Source organism: Callorhinus ursinus, unplaced genomic scaffold (assembly GCF_003265705.2).
Source record: "Callorhinus ursinus isolate GAN/ISIS: 27379988/994484 unplaced genomic scaffold, GSC_fseal_2.0 scaffold4, whole genome shotgun sequence".
Taxonomy (NCBI): Eukaryota; Metazoa; Chordata; class Mammalia; order Carnivora; family Otariidae; genus Callorhinus; species Callorhinus ursinus.
In genome coordinates, this window is record NW_027397066.1 from 58857262 (window position 1) to 58875591 (window position 18330).

At 40.9% G+C, this 18330-nt stretch overlaps 1 protein-coding gene and 1 long non-coding RNA gene across 2 annotated transcripts in view; one reads left to right on the forward strand and one right to left on the reverse strand.

Annotated features, from left to right (window-relative positions):
* The first annotated feature begins 858 nt into the window (after nucleotides 1-858).
* On the forward strand, nucleotides 859-3018 carry LOC112835638 (growth-regulated protein homolog beta-like). Its single transcript, XM_025887171.2, has 4 exons — nucleotides 859-1125; nucleotides 1222-1345; nucleotides 1468-1551; nucleotides 2268-3018. Exons 1-4 carry the CDS (start codon nucleotides 1026-1028, stop codon nucleotides 2275-2277), a joined length of 318 nt encoding a protein of 105 aa, XP_025742956.1. The 5' UTR covers nucleotides 859-1025; the 3' UTR covers nucleotides 2278-3018.
* Nucleotides 3019-9941: 6923 nt separating this feature from the next.
* LOC112835639 (uncharacterized) overlaps nucleotides 9942-18330 on the reverse strand; it is a 51819-nt gene continuing 43430 nt past the window's right edge. The window contains exon 4 of the long non-coding RNA XR_003211276.2: nucleotides 9942-10179. This is a non-coding gene — a long non-coding RNA (uncharacterized lncRNA). The remainder of the gene's footprint in view (nucleotides 10180-18330) is intronic.

An 18330-nucleotide genomic window follows, 5' to 3' on the forward strand; every position in this document is an offset into this window, starting at 1 on the left:
GCTTCATCCGCACACAACAGGACCAAGGCTTACACAGTAGGTACCCACTCTCTGGGGACCATGTGCTATATTGTCCAGGGATGGACCAGAAGGGGAGAATTCCGCGAGCCCGCCGGACTAGCCCCTCTGCAGCTTTGGACTGGCCGCCAGTCCCGTATTTCCATAGATCGAATCTGAATCTCTCCTGCATTTGGAAAAGGAGATCTCCCCAGAATTCGGGGAGTTCCAATATTTCAGAGGGAAGAAAGAAGTTCAGCAGGATACAGAAAAAAGAGATCATGTTACGGTCCTCAACTCTCACTCAAAAAATCAACACTAGAATCCACTTTAGACACTGATCCTTGTTCCCACCAAATGGAAAACATGACCAAGATGATCTAAGTGTGACTTGAGAATACACAAGAGAAACAGATTGAACATTCTCTGGAATCTGAGAAGCTATTTTTGACAGACTTCATTTCAGGTGTATGGAATATGCAAAAGGAAATTTAGAGACAGAATATATAAAGGATAGACAGTTAAGCAAAATTTGCCCCCTCACCGTCCTTAATTCCCCCCAAAACTGATAACTAAAGAGACGTAACTCTCCCTCTGAAGCTGTGGTGCCACCTTTGTCGGGAGGCTCACAGATCCGCCCCCCCCCCCCCCCCCCCGGCTCCTGGCCAGGCCACCGGGGATCGCTGGGCACCCACGGTGCCCCCTGCAGGCGGCAGCTGCAGCGTGACGGCCACTCACACCCCCTTTGGGGATTCTGGAGGAAGGAGAAGGCCCCGACTCGCAGGGACACGCGGGTGGCCGGGCGGGTCCCCCCTCACCGCGGGGGCGGGGCCGCGCTGTCCTTCCAGACCCCGAAGCGACCTGCGGAGCCGGGAATTTCCCTGGCCCCGGGACTGCTCAGTTCCCCGCGCCCGCCAGGGATAAAAGCGGTTCTCCCGGCTCCGGGAGCCACAGAATCCGCTCCGCCAGCTAGCGCTGCAGCTCGCCAGCTCCAGGCCCCGCCGCCCCGACTCTCCGAGCTGAGCCCCATGGCCCGCGCCGCCACCGCCGCCGCACCCCGCGCTCTCCGCCTCCTCGGCGCCGCGCTGCTGCTCCTGCTGCTGGTCCCCGCCGGCCGCCGCGCCGCAGGTGAGACTCGGCGCGCCCCCAGCCCACGGGCGGGACGTGGGGGCGATGGGCGCCCACCGCGGGGCCGCCAGCTAACCCGGTCTGTTCTCCCCGCAGGGGCGCCCGTGGCCGCCGAGCTGCGCTGCCAGTGCTTGCAGACCTTGCAGGGAATTCACCTCAAGAACATCCAGAACGTCAAGGTGACGCCCTCGGGACCCCACTGCGCCCAAACCGAAGTCATGTAAGTGATGCCCCACACCGCTGCGGCTGCTCGCGTCCTGGTGGCCCCCAGCGCCCTGATGCCCGCCGGCCCCCCGCCCCGCCCCACCTCCCGCCAACGCGGATTCTGCCTTCTCCCTGCAGAGCCACTCTCAAGAATGGGCAGGAGGTTTGTCTCAACCCCGAAGCCCCCATGGTCAAGAAAATCATCAATAAGATGCTAAACAAGTGAGTTGTGCTTTTTGTTCACACGTGGGACTAGAGCCATTGGTCACTAATACTGGCAAATGCCTCCAGAAAGTTTTACCAAGGAAACCCAGGGTTTAGCTGAAGGACTGAAAATCATTATTATTTCACAATGAAATCTGCTAGTAAGATCATTCATCTGTTCTGGTGCCAGAAGGATATTTCCAGTACCCTCCATCCCCATGCAAATGAGTGTGGGTAAACCTGCTTTCATTAAAATTCTTATTGGTGTTGGTCAGTTATATTAAAAAGTTTTCCACCTGTTAAAAAACAGAGGTACCCCCCCCAATTCCTTCTAGACTTCACGTCTGAAAAGCAGAACCCTTGGTTTTCTGCAACGTAGGCCTTAAAGCTTAGAGGTGAAGAGCAGACACTTCGTAGTGACACCACACTGGGAACAAATCTGGATTCTACCACCTATTAGCCATGTGACTCAAGGACAATTATTATTATCATCATCATCATCATCATCATCATCTAAAGCTTCAGTTAGGCCCCACAGGCCCCACCTGCATTCCTAAATAAAAGCATCCGAGAGCTTAGAGTTCTCTGCTGCACAACATAGGGAGTAGCCTTTTGATGCCAGGCAAGGGAAACTAGATTCAGAAAACTCTGGAACCTCGGGGTCGGGACAGGAGCTGTGCAGGCAGATTCCCTGAGCAGCTACTAAAGATGACATTTTTCTCATTATTGCGCAGCTCCAACTGACCACAGGAAGGAGGAAACTGATTGGTGGCTGAATACCTGAATCAGGCCCCGCCCTTACAGGAACCCAAGAGGAAAAGAGGAATCATCCGTTCCCAAAGCCACCTCAGCTGGGCCTAATATATTTGAGCATCTCCTAGGAGAGTTCTTCTGTTTATTTATTTATTTATTGGTTGGTTGGTTTTCAAAGATTTCAATGTTAATATTTTACATACAAAATAATTAGGATGTAATTGAATCTATTTGTGCACTGTACCACTATTCTTATTGTTTATTTTATGTTAAACCCAACTTAGTTCAACTCTGATTCTTATTTAATTTGAAGGTAAAAGGCTTTCAAATATTCTCCAATCATTAAGTTAATACTCTGAGGGGCCCACAGCATTGCCAGCCACTGTGACTGAGGCTGGGGCGAGAGGGGGGTTCAAGCAAATAGAGAGTGAGGTCATTGTCAGTTTGAGGAATATATGTGTACATCTATTTTTGTAATTGTTTAAAAGAATGTCAGCTATTATTTATTGAAATAATTTCACAGTATGTGGTCAACATTTCTCATGTTGAAGCTTTAGGAACTACAATGTTCTAAATATCCTTTGGACATTTTATGTCTTTCTTGTAAGGCATAATGCCTTGTTTAGTGTTAATTACGTGGTGTTTCTCTACGTCTTCTAACAGAGAGGTTCAAATATTCATTGTTGTTTTTGCAGAGAACTTGAAAATAAAGTACTTCAAAGTAAAAAAAAATGTTTGTTTCATTTAGGGGAAAAAGGCTATCTGTACTGGACAAGCTGATGATTTACACCAATACTTCTTGACCTTTTAAAAAAAATTTTCTTCCTGGGCATTCAGTTTGCTACACAGAGAAATGGAACTATAATTTATGCTTAACTTTATCTGATGGTAGCTGTCACTCCCCTTGAGTTTCACAAACCCAAGAATGTGCTTTTCCGAAGTGTGGGCTTCCCTTGGCCCCTCAGTGTGAGAGTCACTGATATATATTGCTGTTTTTTGATAAGGAGCTCCTTTCCACCCTAATACTCAATCTTCTCTCCTCAAAAACATTTACATTCTTATAGCAATCTTAACAGGGACTCTCATTTTGTTGCTTTTGCTAAATGATTTTTCAGTTACTGACAATTTAATGAAGCTGGCAGTGAAATGGTGGTAAAGTAGATTTTTCCTTCAAAACTCAAATAATTTGTGTCACTCATAGAAACACAAAGAGTGAGTGGCTGAGTACTTCACCTATGAAAAGATCTAACTGACATTTGGGTTCAATTTTCTAACCTTTATTTATAAGTAACTACCACTGAGTTTAATGTTACTCCAGTTCTTTATGTCAATTTGTCAAATAGAATAGTTTTAAGATTTGAGTGCCTTAGTTCTCATCATTCCTAGCACAATTTTTCCGGAACCTGATAGATTGTCTAGCCTGAGAATGTCCTCTGAAACTCGATATTCAACACTGCCCCAGGATGATACCAACACCAAGACAGAAGCAAAATTTGTATGTAAAGAGAGGAAAGATCCCTATAATCTGAAACCACACTCCAAACCTGAAAAGGAAGAATGTTTGTGGGTGTGTGGAGTGTGCTTGTCCCTGAGTCGGGACTCATTCAGGAAATCTTGAGCTTTGGGTAAAAGCCTTCAGCAGAGGCAAGAAGGCAGGGCTGGCCCCCTCAATACTTGAGATCAGGTTCGAGTTTGCCCAAGCAGCTAGGTAAATAAGGACTCCACGTAGCAAGAAACAAACTCTGTGAGCTTTTTTTCATAAAGTTAAAAATGGTAACCTCTTTATAACTCCAATGTTACTAGTTATCAATGAGATAAGAAGGAAGAAAATTTGTGAATGGTACAGAAGGAAATAAATGTCAGCCATTCTAGTAGTTCCACAAATGCTAGCATTCACTCCCTAACCTAACCCCAAGTCAAGGGACCTTGGAAATTATTTATAAGGGGAACACCAAGGGCTCAATCAAGCCCTCACACCCAAGAGAAGTCCTTACATTCAAACACTGGCTTGAGCTTGCTGTACTGGACACTGAGCTCTTGTCAATAAGGAACATGCAGCATAGAAAGGAGAAAGGAGATGTTCTGTTCATATGGTGGTTAAGGACATAGGTTTCAAAGCATCAGATAGACTTTGGATAAATTCCAAAAGTTCCAGCTCTATAGCTTGTTGACTGTGTGCTCTTGGGCACGTTTCTTGACTTCACCAGCCTCATTTCCCCTGCTATAGAATGGAGATAATGACATAATACACTTGCTGAAATTTTAGCAGGGATTGAACTTTATCAATGGCTCCAGAAATCTGCCATTGGTCCTCAGGCCAATTCCATGGACATTGTCTCGGTGTCTGTCGTGGATCGAGTGGATATGTACTATACTTTTCACACCATATGGCCCTGAGACTTGGCAAGTACAAGGCAGTCTCTTACTAAGAGTGTTAGGGCAGGAAATGGGACACAAGGGTGTGTGAGGTGGTGGTCATGAAGTGAAGTGGGGAAAGGTTATTTGGTGACACAGCCCAACTTCCAAAAGTCATCAACAGGAAATAGCAATGGCAACACTGACTGAAGTCTCTTGAGCAATGTTACCAAAGGAGCTAAACCCAGAAAGGAGGAAATATGGCTGATCCTATTATGTCATTATGAGTCCTTCTTTTGAATGCTATTGAGATGTCCTCGCAGGATTTCCAGACATGACTGGAAAGACATTGGGGGATGGCGGAGGTAGCAAACCTGCGCTAGTATAATGGGGCAATCCAGAGTAACCGGCGATACTGTTTCTCTCTTTTTTCCTGACTACCCACACAAATAATAACGGGAAGGTCTTATCTCATCTTCACCATTGATGCTCCACTCCATATTTTCTTCACTTGCCAATGACTTCCACAGTTGCTGTGGGACAGCATCTATACTTGCTGACAACTTCCCAACTCAAGTGCCCCTATCCTGATCCTCTTCCTGAGGGCTCTCTCCATTTGGGCGTGGGGGGGGGGGAAGGCAGAGAGAGTTTGCTTAGCTCAGAGGCAGGATGACCTGTGATTTAATGCCCTCAGAGGCCAGCTCATTGAGAGGCAGGAGTTAGTGGATGAATATTCTATTTTCCAGTCCCTTGGTTGGACAATTCTAGAAGTTACACTATATGTGTGTGTGTGTGTGTGCGTGTGCGTGTGTGTGTGTGTTTTAAGAGGAACTCTTTTCTACCTTGCTACTCAACTTTATCTCTTCAGAAACATTTCCATTTTTATAGCTACCTTAACAAGGACTCTCATTTCATTGCTTTGCTAAATGATTTATTTATAAATATATTTATTATATATATGCTTTCCACCTCTCTCTTCATTATGTTCACATTTTCTCTTAAATCTTTGAGCATATTGGGGTGCCTGGGTGGCTTAGTAGGTTAAGCATCTGACTCTTGACTTCGATTTCAGGGTCATGGGATCCAGTCCCCGTTGGGCTCTGCATTCAGTGGGGAGTTGGCTTGAGATTCTCTCTCTTTCCTGCTCTCCCACCAAGCTTTCTCTCTCTCTCTGTCTCTAAAATAAATAAATAAATTCTTAAAAAATATCCTTGAGCATATTTATAATAACTAGTTTAAAATCCTTGTCTATTAATTCTATCATTCTGTCCTTTTTATTTCTATTGACTGATCTCCACCCCCCCCACACCCCATTATGGATCATGTTTTTCTTCCTGGCATATCTAGTAATGTTTTATTGGATGCAGGAAATTCTGAATCTTATGTTGTTGAGTGTCAAGATTTTGTTCTCTTCCTTTAGAATCTTGGTCTCTGTTATGGCAGCCTGTTAAGTTACCGGAGAATCAGCTTGATCTTTTGTAGGCTTGTTTGGAAGATTTATTAGGATGATCTAGAGAGAGTTCTTTTCCCCAAGGTTTGTTTAGTCGTACCACTAAGTCATGCCCTTTCTGTGTCTCTGCTGAATGCCCAGAGTGCTTACAACATCCCTCCACTCTAAGAAGTCCAACCTCAAGTATCTCCCCACCCCATGCACTCTAAGAATTGCTCAGCTTACAGATCTCTGGCCACTCTCTGCCTGACCCGGTGGACTTTCACCTTATGCATGTGACTCGGTATTGATCAGAGAGACCCAATGGAACCTCAGTGAGGATTTCCAGAGCTCTATTTTCCTCCGTGGATTTCTCCTTTCTACAACCCTACTCCATAACTTGTAGTCACCTCAGTTTCCCTGCCCTCCAAGACCCAGAAATTCCAGCTGAACATCCACCTACCTGAATTCAATTCTCTGTCTCCTCAACTCAGCAAAATCGCTGTGCTCTGCTTGGGATCTCCCTCCCTGCGCAACGATCCAGAATTGTTCCAGCAAAAAAAAAAAAAACAGGGTGATCATGAACCTGATCTTCTTTGTTTCCTTTTCTCAGGGATCCTAGTCTTCTGCTGCTTGTCATTCCAAGGCCTAAAAGCAGTCGTTCAACGTTTCCTATCGCGTTTTCTAGTTGTTTATGGCAGGAGGCTAGGACTGTTCCCTTTTATTTCAATACAGCCAGAAGTGAAAGTCTTCATGGGACATTCTGAGGAACATTTTTACAAGATTTCTGAGGCTCCGTAGCAAGATTAATCTCTAGTTACTCATAGTGGTAGCCCATTTATTACATAGACTTTATTAGTGTTGTTTTCTTCCCTAGCCCACATTCCCCCATTCCCTCACTTGCTCTTCTTTTTTTTTTTTTTAAGATTTTATTTATTTATTTCAGAGAGAGAGTACACAAGCCGGGGAAGACAGGCAGAGGGAGAAGACTCCCCGCTGAGCAGGGAGCCCGACGTGGGGCTCGATCCCAGGACCCTGAGATCATGACCTGAGTTGAAGGCAGATGCTTAACCAACTGAGCCACCCAGGTGGCCCTCACTTGCTCTTCTTATGATTCTTTCCAAGCTAAACTATTGCACACGAGTCTCAGTATCAGTATCTGCTTTCAGGAGACCTTGGTCACTTGGATTCCCCAGACGGATTCCCCAGAATTAGATTTCAGTGCTAGGGCTCATGTAAATCTTTTTTATTAAGGAGTACATTCCCAGAGAATCAGGAGGTAGGAAAATGTGAAGTGGGGCAGGGAAAAAGTCAAAGCCTGGAAATTGGATCCATAAGGCCCTAAAATGGGTCTGGGAAGAAAACGTCTACGAAACCCACATTCAGGACCTTATCTTCCCCTGTGAAGAGGATGATGTGCCTATGGACATTCTGTCCTCAAAATTAAAATTGATAAATATTTTCTTTTTTAAGTGAGAATCAGTTGGGATTGTTTTTTTGGCTTTCAATAGTTTCCTGAAAAAAAAAAAAAACCCACATAGTTTGGAGAAGAACAGACAAGTTACACACTAAAACCAGGAACTGATCTTTTAGCAGCCAGGTAGGAATTTAGTTCAAAACCTGAGAGATCATGGGCACCTGGGTGGCTCATTCGTTAAGCATCTGCCTTTGGCTCAGGTCATGATCCCGGGGTCCTGGGATCAGGCCCCTCATTGAGTCCCGCATCGAGCCCCGCATCGAACCCCACATCGAGCCCTGCATCAGGCTCCCCACTCGGTGGGAAGCCTGCCTCTCCCTCTCCCGTTCCCCTGCTTGTGTTCCCTCTTTCGCTGTGTCTCTCTCTGTCAAATAAATAAATAAAATTAAAAAGAAAACCCTGAGAGATCACACAAAAAATCAATTCTTTCATTTTAGAGATGACACTATGGAGGCTCAGAGACCATCAAGGAATTCCCAAATGTCACAGAACTGTCCTATTTCAAAATGGGTTAAGACTCAGCTTTCTGATATTTAGTATAGGACTATTTTCACTAACTAGATCATTATTAAATTTCTTTAGTTTTGGTTCTAGGGTTGTCTTTCTAAAATGTGTAGGACTAGTCTCAGGGTACTAATTAATAGTGAGTAGTCCATTCATACCACAAGCTTCTGTAAGGTATTCTAAAGGAAGCACGATGAATATTGTAGCCAAACAATTTGAAGTAAAAGACAGGTTCAGCCACATTATGTGATCTGCAAGGTTACTCTCTCAGTTATCTATTACCTCCCCGAAATGTAGTGGCTTAAAGCAACAACCATTTCATCCTGGTTCATGACGCTGTAGGTCATCAGTTTGGGTGAAGTGTTCTTCTGATGGTCTCTGCTGGGTCATTCATGGGGCTGCAGTCATCTGTGGCTTGAGCAGGACTGCCTTGCTCGCTTGTCTGGTGCTTGGTGCTGGCTGTTGGCTGGGCTTCATGTCTCTAGTAGATGAGCTTGGCCTTCTTCTTATGGTGCAGCAGCTTTCCAGGAGGGCAGGAGTGGAAGCTCCTAACGTTCTCATGTTTTTCTTATTCTTTATTTTTTTATTCAAATGTAATTAACATGTAGTGTTATATTAGTTTTGGGTATACAATAAAGTAATAAAGTGATTCAACAATTCTATACATTCCTTAGTGCTCATTATGATATCCCCTCAAGGGTTCTGGAATTTTTGTTTTGAAATATCCATATCACTTTTACCACATTCTACTGCCCAAAGCAGCATCAGCACAGGGTCAAGGGGTTTGGGAAATAAATTCCACTGCTTGAAGTGAGAAGCTGTTAAAAATTTACAGCTCTTTTTAATCTTTCATAATTATTTAACCTCCCTGGGATATTCAATTTTCTCATTTGTAAGATAGAAACATCCTTGGTCAAGTTTCCAGATAATACGCAAAAAGGTCATAGAGTTGTATTGACACAAAAGCAGAACTCAATAAATGGTTGTTACTACCACTACATTTTGTTGTACCTCTGTTAGGGTAGGTAAATATTTTGAAGAAAGAAACATAAGATTATGGTTAAAAATGGGATTTTTTTTTTTTTTTGGTGACTTGCCTGTGTGTATAGGTCTCAGGTGTGTGTGAAAATTCAACTAATAAAATAGATCGTCTATAAAACTTTAGAAGCTGACAATCAGAGCATTTTAAACAATCTAGATCCAACTCTACATTAATTGTGCTCCAGATCTGGCAGAGATTTTAGTAGTTCTAGAACGTGAGACCCACATTTGATAAGGAAGATCTCTGGATCTTTATCACTATTTCTTTAACAAATTCCTTAACAGCCATGATGTCCTAAGCCTGTTTTTGAAGTTTTGGAAAACTAAATTATTTTGAATCTTTCAATTGTTGATTATTTCATCTTTGTATTATCTTATTCTCATCATAATATCTAGACACAGCATTTCACTTGGTACAGTTGGAGAATAAAACTCAAAGAAATCAAGATGCATCTGAATGGTGTTTCTAACTGATCTGCAGCTTTTTGGTTTCTATAAAGGTCAATATCTGATTGGTCCATTGAATGTTGTCAAATTATTTTTTTAAATGTTTTATTTATTTATTCATGAGAGTCAGAGAGAGAGAGAGAGGCAGAGGCAGAGGGAGAAGCAGGCTTCCCGCTGAACAGGGACCGCAATGCGGGACTCGATCCCAGGACCCTGGGATCATGACCTGAGCCAAAGGCAGACGCTTAACCATCTGAGCCACCCAGGAGCCCCAAATGTTGTCAAATTATTAAAACTTACCTGATTTTGAGATTGGAATCACTTTTTTCTCTTTCTTAACATGACAAGACCCTTGTCTTGGTCTGTCCATGTTATTATAACAAAATACCATGGACTTGCAGCTTATAAACAACAGAAATTTATTTCTCACAATTCTGGAAGGTGGAAGTCTGAGATCAAGGTGCCACCATGTTTAAAGAAGGGCTTCTTCTGAGTCATAGACTGGTCTTGTCTCACCTGGCAGAAGGGGCAAGGTTCTGGCGTCTCTTTTACAAAGTCACTAAGCCATTCGAGGGTTCCATCTTCATGACCTAATTACCCCACCTTCTAATACCATCACCTTGGGGTTAAGGATTCAAACCTGTAAATTTTGAGGAGAAGCAAACATTCAGACCATAGCAATGCTTTGTGAACCTGTGCTCTTGTGCATTTCTCTGTCTGGAATATTTATCAGCCTTTAGCTGTGATGAACTTCCTTTCATCTTGAACAACTCCAATGTGACTTCCCCAGTGAATTCTCCCACCACCACACCCACCCACTCTCCCCTCCAACTCCCCCCCCCCGCATGCAGAGAGCCTCGGGTTTACATCTAACTTAACATAGATCACCTTCTAGTTTTGTCTATTTACATGTTTGTCTCCAAACAGGCGGTGAATTCCTCAAGAGCAGAAACTCAGTTTTTATTCTTTGACTATTTAATGTCCAGCAAAGGCCTTGGCAGGTAACAGATGTTCAATGATAATTGTCAAAAGAAAAGACCTTATTTAAGCTAGGTTTACCTTCAGACTATATCAGCCCTTAAAGAAGCACTAATTCTTCAGTTAAATGCTGTTATGGGTTGAATTGTGTCCCCCCACAGTCACTCCCCAAATTCATAGGTTAAAGTCTGAACCTCCAGTACCTCATATGGAAGTAGGGTCTTTACAGAGGCCACCAAATTAAAGTGAGATCATTAGCGTGGCCCTAACCCAACATGACTGGTGTCTTTATAAAGAGGGAAAATTTGGAGATAGACAAGCACACAGGGAGAACACCATGTGAAGATGAAGACAACCATCTATAAGCCAAGGAGAAAGGCTTGGAGCAGCTCCTTCCCTCCCCGCCCCAGAAAGAACCAATTCTGCCAACACCATGGTCCTTTGGAATGGATTGTGGGCTTCTAGCCTCCAAAATTTCAAGACAAAAAATTTTTCTTGTTTAAGCCACCCAGTCTGTGGCTCTTTATTATGACACCATGAGGAGACTAACGTCAATGCTTTGATATTTGATTTGTTAATGAAAAAAAAAATGTGGTCAGTGTGGAATAATAATTAAGGCCATTTATAAAACTGCTTAAGGAAAAGGTTCATAGTTCACTGTTACTTATTGCAGCTTCAAGCCCATTACAACTGCTGCCTTCAAACCACGAGTAAACTGTCATTTGCTATGTTTGACAGGGCAAGGGTTATTGTAGTCTGAACTTCAGTTTCTTTGTAGGTTACTTAAAGGTGGAGTTGGAGCTTGGCAGATTCTATTATCACCTTGAGTGGAATTATGCAAGGAGGTACAAACACCAAAAGCAAATACTTGAGGAGGAAAAAGCATTTTAATTACTTACTGTGTACAAGCATGACCTTTAGAAAGTGTATAGGCATTCCTTTGACTCCATTCTTTAAGTCACTGTTAACTAACTGGCATTGAACTTTTCAGGATTATGCAGTTTCTCTCCCCAGGAAATAATAGGTTCATCTCTCCTTTCAATAAATTTCGTATCCTGCTCCCAAACCTCAGCCCTCCTCCAAATAAAACAAAGCTTGAAAAACAAACCTCATTTCCTTATCGGCTTGTGACAAGCACACTACTTAATAAGCTGCTCTTTTCATTCTTCAGTGGGGAGAGAGTGCACGAACAACAAAAAATTCTCAGAGCTACAGAAGGCACATAGAAGAGGGCTGCCGTGTTGTTTACACCATTCAGACAAGGGTCGAGATTGAGTGCAGCCATGGCTGCCAAGAGCCCACAGACCCTCCTGCTGGCCGTCCTTGTCCTGAGCATCTTTGGTAAAGCAGCTATAGCTTTTATACTCTCCTTTGCAAAATTTAGCAAAGATTCCAGATCTTATGAGATTGTATTTAGCATTGAGCAAAATGGAGAAGCTGTAAAACTAAAGCCTAAGCAGAACATATGTTTAGATCGTGGAGTGTCAAAGAATTTCTTGTTGAGGTAATTTTAAAAATTTTAACTTCTTAGAAAATATGTAACTGTAAGGGTCTGTGCTTGTCTTACTAGAGATAACCATAGGAGCATTCCTACAAATAGGCTTATTTATTTGTTTATTCTAAGGATGGTAGGCAGATGGGAATTGCCACTTTCAACTGATAGAATTCACCTAAAATGTTTATGTTTACAACTTTCATAGGAGGGAACCAAGTTGATTTTTAGCACGAAATAAGTTATTTTATTGGCCAGGCATAATTTGAAACAATGAATTATTGGTCTAGTGTACTTAACCATTCTTCATAGCAGATGCTTCATAAATGTGTGTTGATTATAAATAGAGCAGATGATTAGATTTGTGTGATTGCCTCTCTAACCCTTGCAGTACTTATTTTGTGAACTGAGGGTCCTGCTGCATTGATAATTAAAGGATAAGCATGTAGCTGTCTCTGTTCTCACTCAGGGTTTTGCCATTCTTTTCTTACAGCCGATCCCGTGAGGGCCAAGAGCTGCGATGTCAGTGTGTTCAGACACATTCTGACTTTATTTCTCCTAAATTCTTTACAAATGTCCAATTGATACCTGAAGGTGCTTACTGCAGCAGTAAAGAAATCATGTAAGGTAGTAAAGTTGTGGGGGAGAACTGAAGCCTCCAGTACCGGGCTTTTCAAAGCTGACATCTGTTATTAAAAATGTGCTAGACTGAGAAGACAGGAGACCAGGGCTTCTGAGCATTATTCATGTACAGTGTGGGAAGATCATTGTCCAGTGCTTATGTTCTCATTTCTGAAAACATCATGTACCCTCTCCAAAAAGAATAAGCTCTCACGTGGGAACGTGATTTGAGTGGCCTTTAAAGTCAATGAACAGGTACAACAAGCAAAGATACATGGTCTCAGTAATACATGGGTGAATCTTGTCTAGAGATCTCTCTATTAGACACTTGGGGAACACAATAAATCCAGTATGGCCTAGTGGCTCTCGAAGCTGACTTGACAACCTTTCTGAAGCATCAGTCTAGAAATATAGAGCTTAGAGGCTGTGGGGAACATTTCTGAATTTTACTGAAACTTTTTAAAATTTTGAACCGTATCATACATACCATTTCGGTTCAATGCTAAGTAACAAATTAACCACAACTTAGTGGCATAAAATAAACCCATTTATCTCAAAGTTCTGTAAGTCAGTAGTCTAATGGCTTGACTAGGTTCTTTGCTCAGGGTTTCATAAGGCTTAAATTAAAGTGTCAGCAGCATGGAAGTCTCATCTGGACTCTCTGGGGGGAATCCCCTTCCAAGATTATTTATGCTGTTGGCTGAATTCAGTTCTTTGCAGTTATAGGATTGAGATACTCATATTCTTTCTGACCATTGGTTGATGGTCACCTGCAGCTCCTAGAAACTACTCTCAGTTCTTTCCACATAGCTCCTTCTGTATCAGCAGCTGAGAATCTGCCCCATGTTGAACTGATCTCACATTTCAAATCTCTCTTTCTCTTCTGCTACCAGCCAGAGATAACGCTCTGCTTTTAGGACCCATGTGATTACACTGGGCCCACCTGAGTCATCTCTCTTTGGATTAATGTAGTCAACTCATCAGTAACCGTAACTGCATCTGCAAAATCCCTTTGCCATGTAATGTGACATAATCATGGATGTAATATCTCATCATGTTCCTGGAGACCAGAGAGGAAAACTTGGTGGTTCTTCTTAGAATTCTGCCTAACAAGCATACAAAAGAGTGTATAAATATATCCACATACAGTTTAAAGATCAGTAATAAAACAAACACCCATTCACTTGCCACCCAGGCCAAAATCTGGAACATATTTAGTACATCAGAAGCCTGCACGCATAAAACACCTATTATGGGCTGAATTTGTGTCCTCTCCAAATTTTTTATGTCAAAGTCCTAACACCCAAAAGCTCAGAGTGTGACTGTAATTGGAGATAGGACCTTTAAAGAGGTGCTTAAAGTTAAATGAGGTCACAAGGCTGGGCCCTAATCCAATATGACTGGTGTCCTTATAAGAAGGAGAGACACCAGGAATGCACACACACACACACACACACAAGGAAAAGGCCTGTGAGGACACAGCGAGAAGGTGGCCATCTGCAAGCTAAGGTGAGAGGTCTCAGAAGAAACCAAACCAGCCAATACCTTGACTTGAACTTATAGCCTCTATAGTGAGATAATAAGTTTCTGTTGTTTAGGCTACCCAGTCTGTGTTATATCGTTATGGCAGACCTAGCAAACTAATAGAACCCCCCCCAAATCATATACCCACCCCAGGCTTAGAAATAACTACTATTTGAGCTGTTGTTTCTTGCTTTTTAAATAGTTTTACCATCTGTGTATGAAATCTAAAGCAATTACAATTTTGCCTGTGTCATGAACTGAATGTGTGTCCCCCCGCTCCCAACCCCATATTAAGAAAAGGGGCCTTTGGGAGGTGGTTAGGTCATGAGGGTGGGGCCCTCATCACTCATTAATGGGATTAATGCCCCTAAAAAAGAGACCACAGAGAGCTCCCTAACCTTCCAACATGTGACAGACAACAGAGTAAGAAGGTGGCCCTCTATGAGCCAGGAAGTAGGTTCTTCCCAGACACTTCGATCATGGACTTCCTAACTTCCAGAACTGTGAGAAATAATGTTTGTTGTTTAAACCATCCAGCTGGTAGGGGTTTTTTTTGTTTGTTTGTTGTTTGTTTATAGGCGCCCAAATGAACTAAGACAACCTGCTTTTTTTTTTTAACTTAAATTCAAGTCAGTTAACGTATAGTGTATTATTAGTTTCAGAGTAGAGTTTAGTGATTCATCAGTTGCATAGAACCCAGTGCTCATCACATCACGTGCCCTCCTTAATGCCCATCACCCAGTTACCCCATCCAGCAACCCTCAGTTTGTTTCCTAGAGTTAAGAGTCTCTCGTGGTTTGCCTCTCTCTATAAGACAGCCTGCTTTTGAACTTCAGGGCACCATGCTGAATATATTCTTCTGGGACTCTCTTCTATTATTCAATATTTTATTTTGCAATACATGCATTCTGACATGTTTAGCTGTAGTTTATTCAATTTAAATGACACTTAGCATCCCGTCATAGGAATACTAAATCAATAAATACGAAATTTGCTTCTCCAAACCACTATTGGTGCACATTTGGATTCTTTCCAGATTTTTGCTATTATCAACATTCTCTATATATGGTTCATGTATATCAGAGTTTCTCTAGGAATTACTTGCTGGGTTTAAGGTTTGCACACCTTTGACCTTACTAGGTTATGCCACATTGTATTACTGTATTAAGGTACCAATGAACACTCCTTCCTACATGAAACCATCTGTTGCTTCATATATTGGCCAATATCTGGTGGTATTAACCTGATGGGTATATAATGGTATGCTTTAGTTGTTCTCTTAATTTGCATTTATCCATGATTAACGGGGTTGAATATTTTTTTCATATGTTTATAAGCATTTGTGTGCCTCCTTTTGTGAAATTTCTGTTCATTTCTTTACTTCTTTTCCTACTTGGATACTATCTTTTCCCTATTGGCTCACAGGTATTCTTTATATATTCTGGATATTAATCGTGTGTCAGATTTATATATAGCAAAGCTCATTTTCCAATTTGTGGTTCATATTTTCCTTCTTTCTATGGTGTCTTTTCAATTAATGTAAGCTCGTGTTTTAATATACTGAGTTAAGCAATATGCTTTTTTTTCCTGGTTAGCACATTCAGTGTCTTGTTTCAAAAAACTTTCTTCTACAGACTTCACAGAAATATTTTTATATTGTCTTCTGAAGTTCTTACAGTTTTTTTCCTTTGTATTTAAGACTTTAACCCAAGCGGAACTGATTTTGTATGTGAAGTGAGGGAATTATACAATTTTATTTTATTTTTCTGTATGGTTCATCAATTATTCCAGCACTGCTACTTCTGTCATAAACTGAGTTCCCATCAATGTGTAAGGATATTTCTGACCTCTCTATTCTGTCCCATTAATCAAACTGTCTATACTTGTACACCATCCTTATTAATTTTATTAATTAATTGTTGACTTTTAATTAGAATTAACTAATTCTTGACATTAAGAAAGAAAAATTCTGCCATCGTCTTCAGAATGGATTTTCTTAGAGCTTTGTTTGCTCTTCCATATAAATATTAGAAGCGGCTTGCAAATTTGCACTAATTTAATTATAATTTTGAGTGAATTTCTTTGAAATTATAATTTGTGAATTATTGACATCTTTATGATGTCAATAATCATGAGTTATTTCAAGAATATGAGTTATTTCATATTCAAGAATATGAGTTATTTCAAGAATATAAAATAGCTCTCAATTTATCAAAGGCTTCCCTTAATGTCTTTAAACAAAGTTTTGTAATTTTCTCCATAAAGACCTTCCATGTCTTTTGTATTACTAAAAAAAAAAGCACATTTCTAGTCACTTTATATTTTTGATGCTATTGTAAAGAACAGTTTTATAAAGTTTTATGTTCCCATTGTTATTAGGATTTAGACATAAAATTTTGCATTGATTTTGCAACTATCAATTCTTTACTTGGGTGGTCCAGTCATCTGGCGATAATGTCTGTTGAGTTTCCTTCTTTGGGAGCTTATGCCTTTTATCTCTCTAGCTTTGTGGAGATGGCAGGCACTCTTATCTTTTTTCTGCATTCAGATGGAATACTTTCAAGTTTTCGCTATTATGTTTGATGTTTTGTGGCCAGCTTTGTATTGGCAATTTGCTCAAGGGTTATTATTACATTATTATCATTATCATTTTTATTATGATCTGGTCTTCATGTAATGAACTTCAAAGAGGTAGAGATTTGTGGTTCTGTGAAGTAAAGTTGAAAACTATAGAAGTAATTTAAACTACAGAATTAATATAAATAAGCAATTTATGTTCTCCTTCCCTCTCCCAATAATAAATGAGGCTTTACTGAGTCCCACTAGTTAGCGCAGGTATGATGATAAAGAATGTATAGTAAGTGGTTGATAACCGGAAGCCTGGAAGATATGACCTTTATGTACATTTCCCAGAGTCTAACACCTGGGTAGCTTAAGTCCAATAAATGTTTGTTGATTAGTTGATATCTCAAAAATTCTAAGAAAAAAAACTATTCTTTAGTTGATTTTTAAAATTTCATTATGTACACTGGTATGACTGAAAGTCATATTCCAATAATATGATTAATGTAGCTTGAGAAATAAATCCATATGTTCATTTTAAGCATTAAATTTCATGTTGCTGAAATTTTAATCAATAAATTTAAAGCATTATTGAATTACATACAATTATCATTTAACCAAAACGCTCTTTTTTTTTTTTTTTTTCAGAGTCACACTGAAAGATGGGACATTAATTGGTTTGGATCCTGAGGCTGAATGGGTGATGATTATTATCAAACAGATTATCAACAGGTATAATTAATGCCAAGGATTCTCATATTCAGACTCCCTCTTGTCTTTTAATTAAAGATATTTATGAATATATACAGACTCTGCTGTAGGTTAGAATAAAATTACAGTAAGATCAGAATAAGTCTATACCAGAAAATCCAAAAGTGTGGGCACAAGACTGGCAGAATTACCATCACCTAGGAACTTGTTAGAAATCCAGATTCTTAGGCTTCATCTCAGACTTACTGGATCAGAAATTCTGGGGGTGGGACCCAACACTCTGTGTTTTAATAAGCCTCCCAGATGATTCTGATGCATGACCAAGTTTGAGAACCATCGGTGCATGCATTCTATTTTAAATACCATCCAAATCGAACTGTGTTATAAACATCCCCAATGAATATAAAAATGATCTAAAATTGCTAGAAGCTGTCTTATGCAGATCAGGTAGGCAGGCAATAGACACATTTGATGAAAGAAATTTTAAGAAAAAAATTCCCCTGTGAAAAAAATCTATCTCCAGCACAACATTTCTAGAAACTAGACTCCAAATAGAATTTGCCAACTGGTGAATGGAGAAGATACACTAAGGACAAGCAGGAGTGTATTTGGATTAACTTCTGGAAAAAAAAAAATCAAACTAGGGCTTTGGGGGGGATTTTTAAGCCACAGCAGTGTGTAAGAAGAGAGAGGTGACCAGTCATAATGGAAAAACTAAATTTTGTGGGGTTTTTTAGTTGAACAATAAACAGGAAAACAAATTAAGGGTATGCAGAGCTATGATTCACCAGAGGATCACCTTGGCAGTTGAGGGGTATAAAGTGGTGGGAAGAGCTTGGGTTTGGGAATTGTATAGCTATGGCTTAGTGTTCCAGATCCACAGCTAAAAGTTATGCCATTTTG

Coding starts and splice junctions, on each gene's coding strand:
- LOC112835638 (XM_025887171.2), top strand. CDS start 1,026: ATGGCCCGCGCCGCCACCGCCGCCGCACCCCGCGCTCTCCGCCTCCTC. Junction 1,126..1,221: donor CGCCGGCCGCCGCGCCGCAG/GTGAGACTCGGC, acceptor TTCTCCCCGCAG/GGGCGCCCGTGGCCGCCGAG. Junction 1,346..1,467: donor TGCGCCCAAACCGAAGTCAT/GTAAGTGATGCC, acceptor TTCTCCCTGCAG/AGCCACTCTCAAGAATGGGC.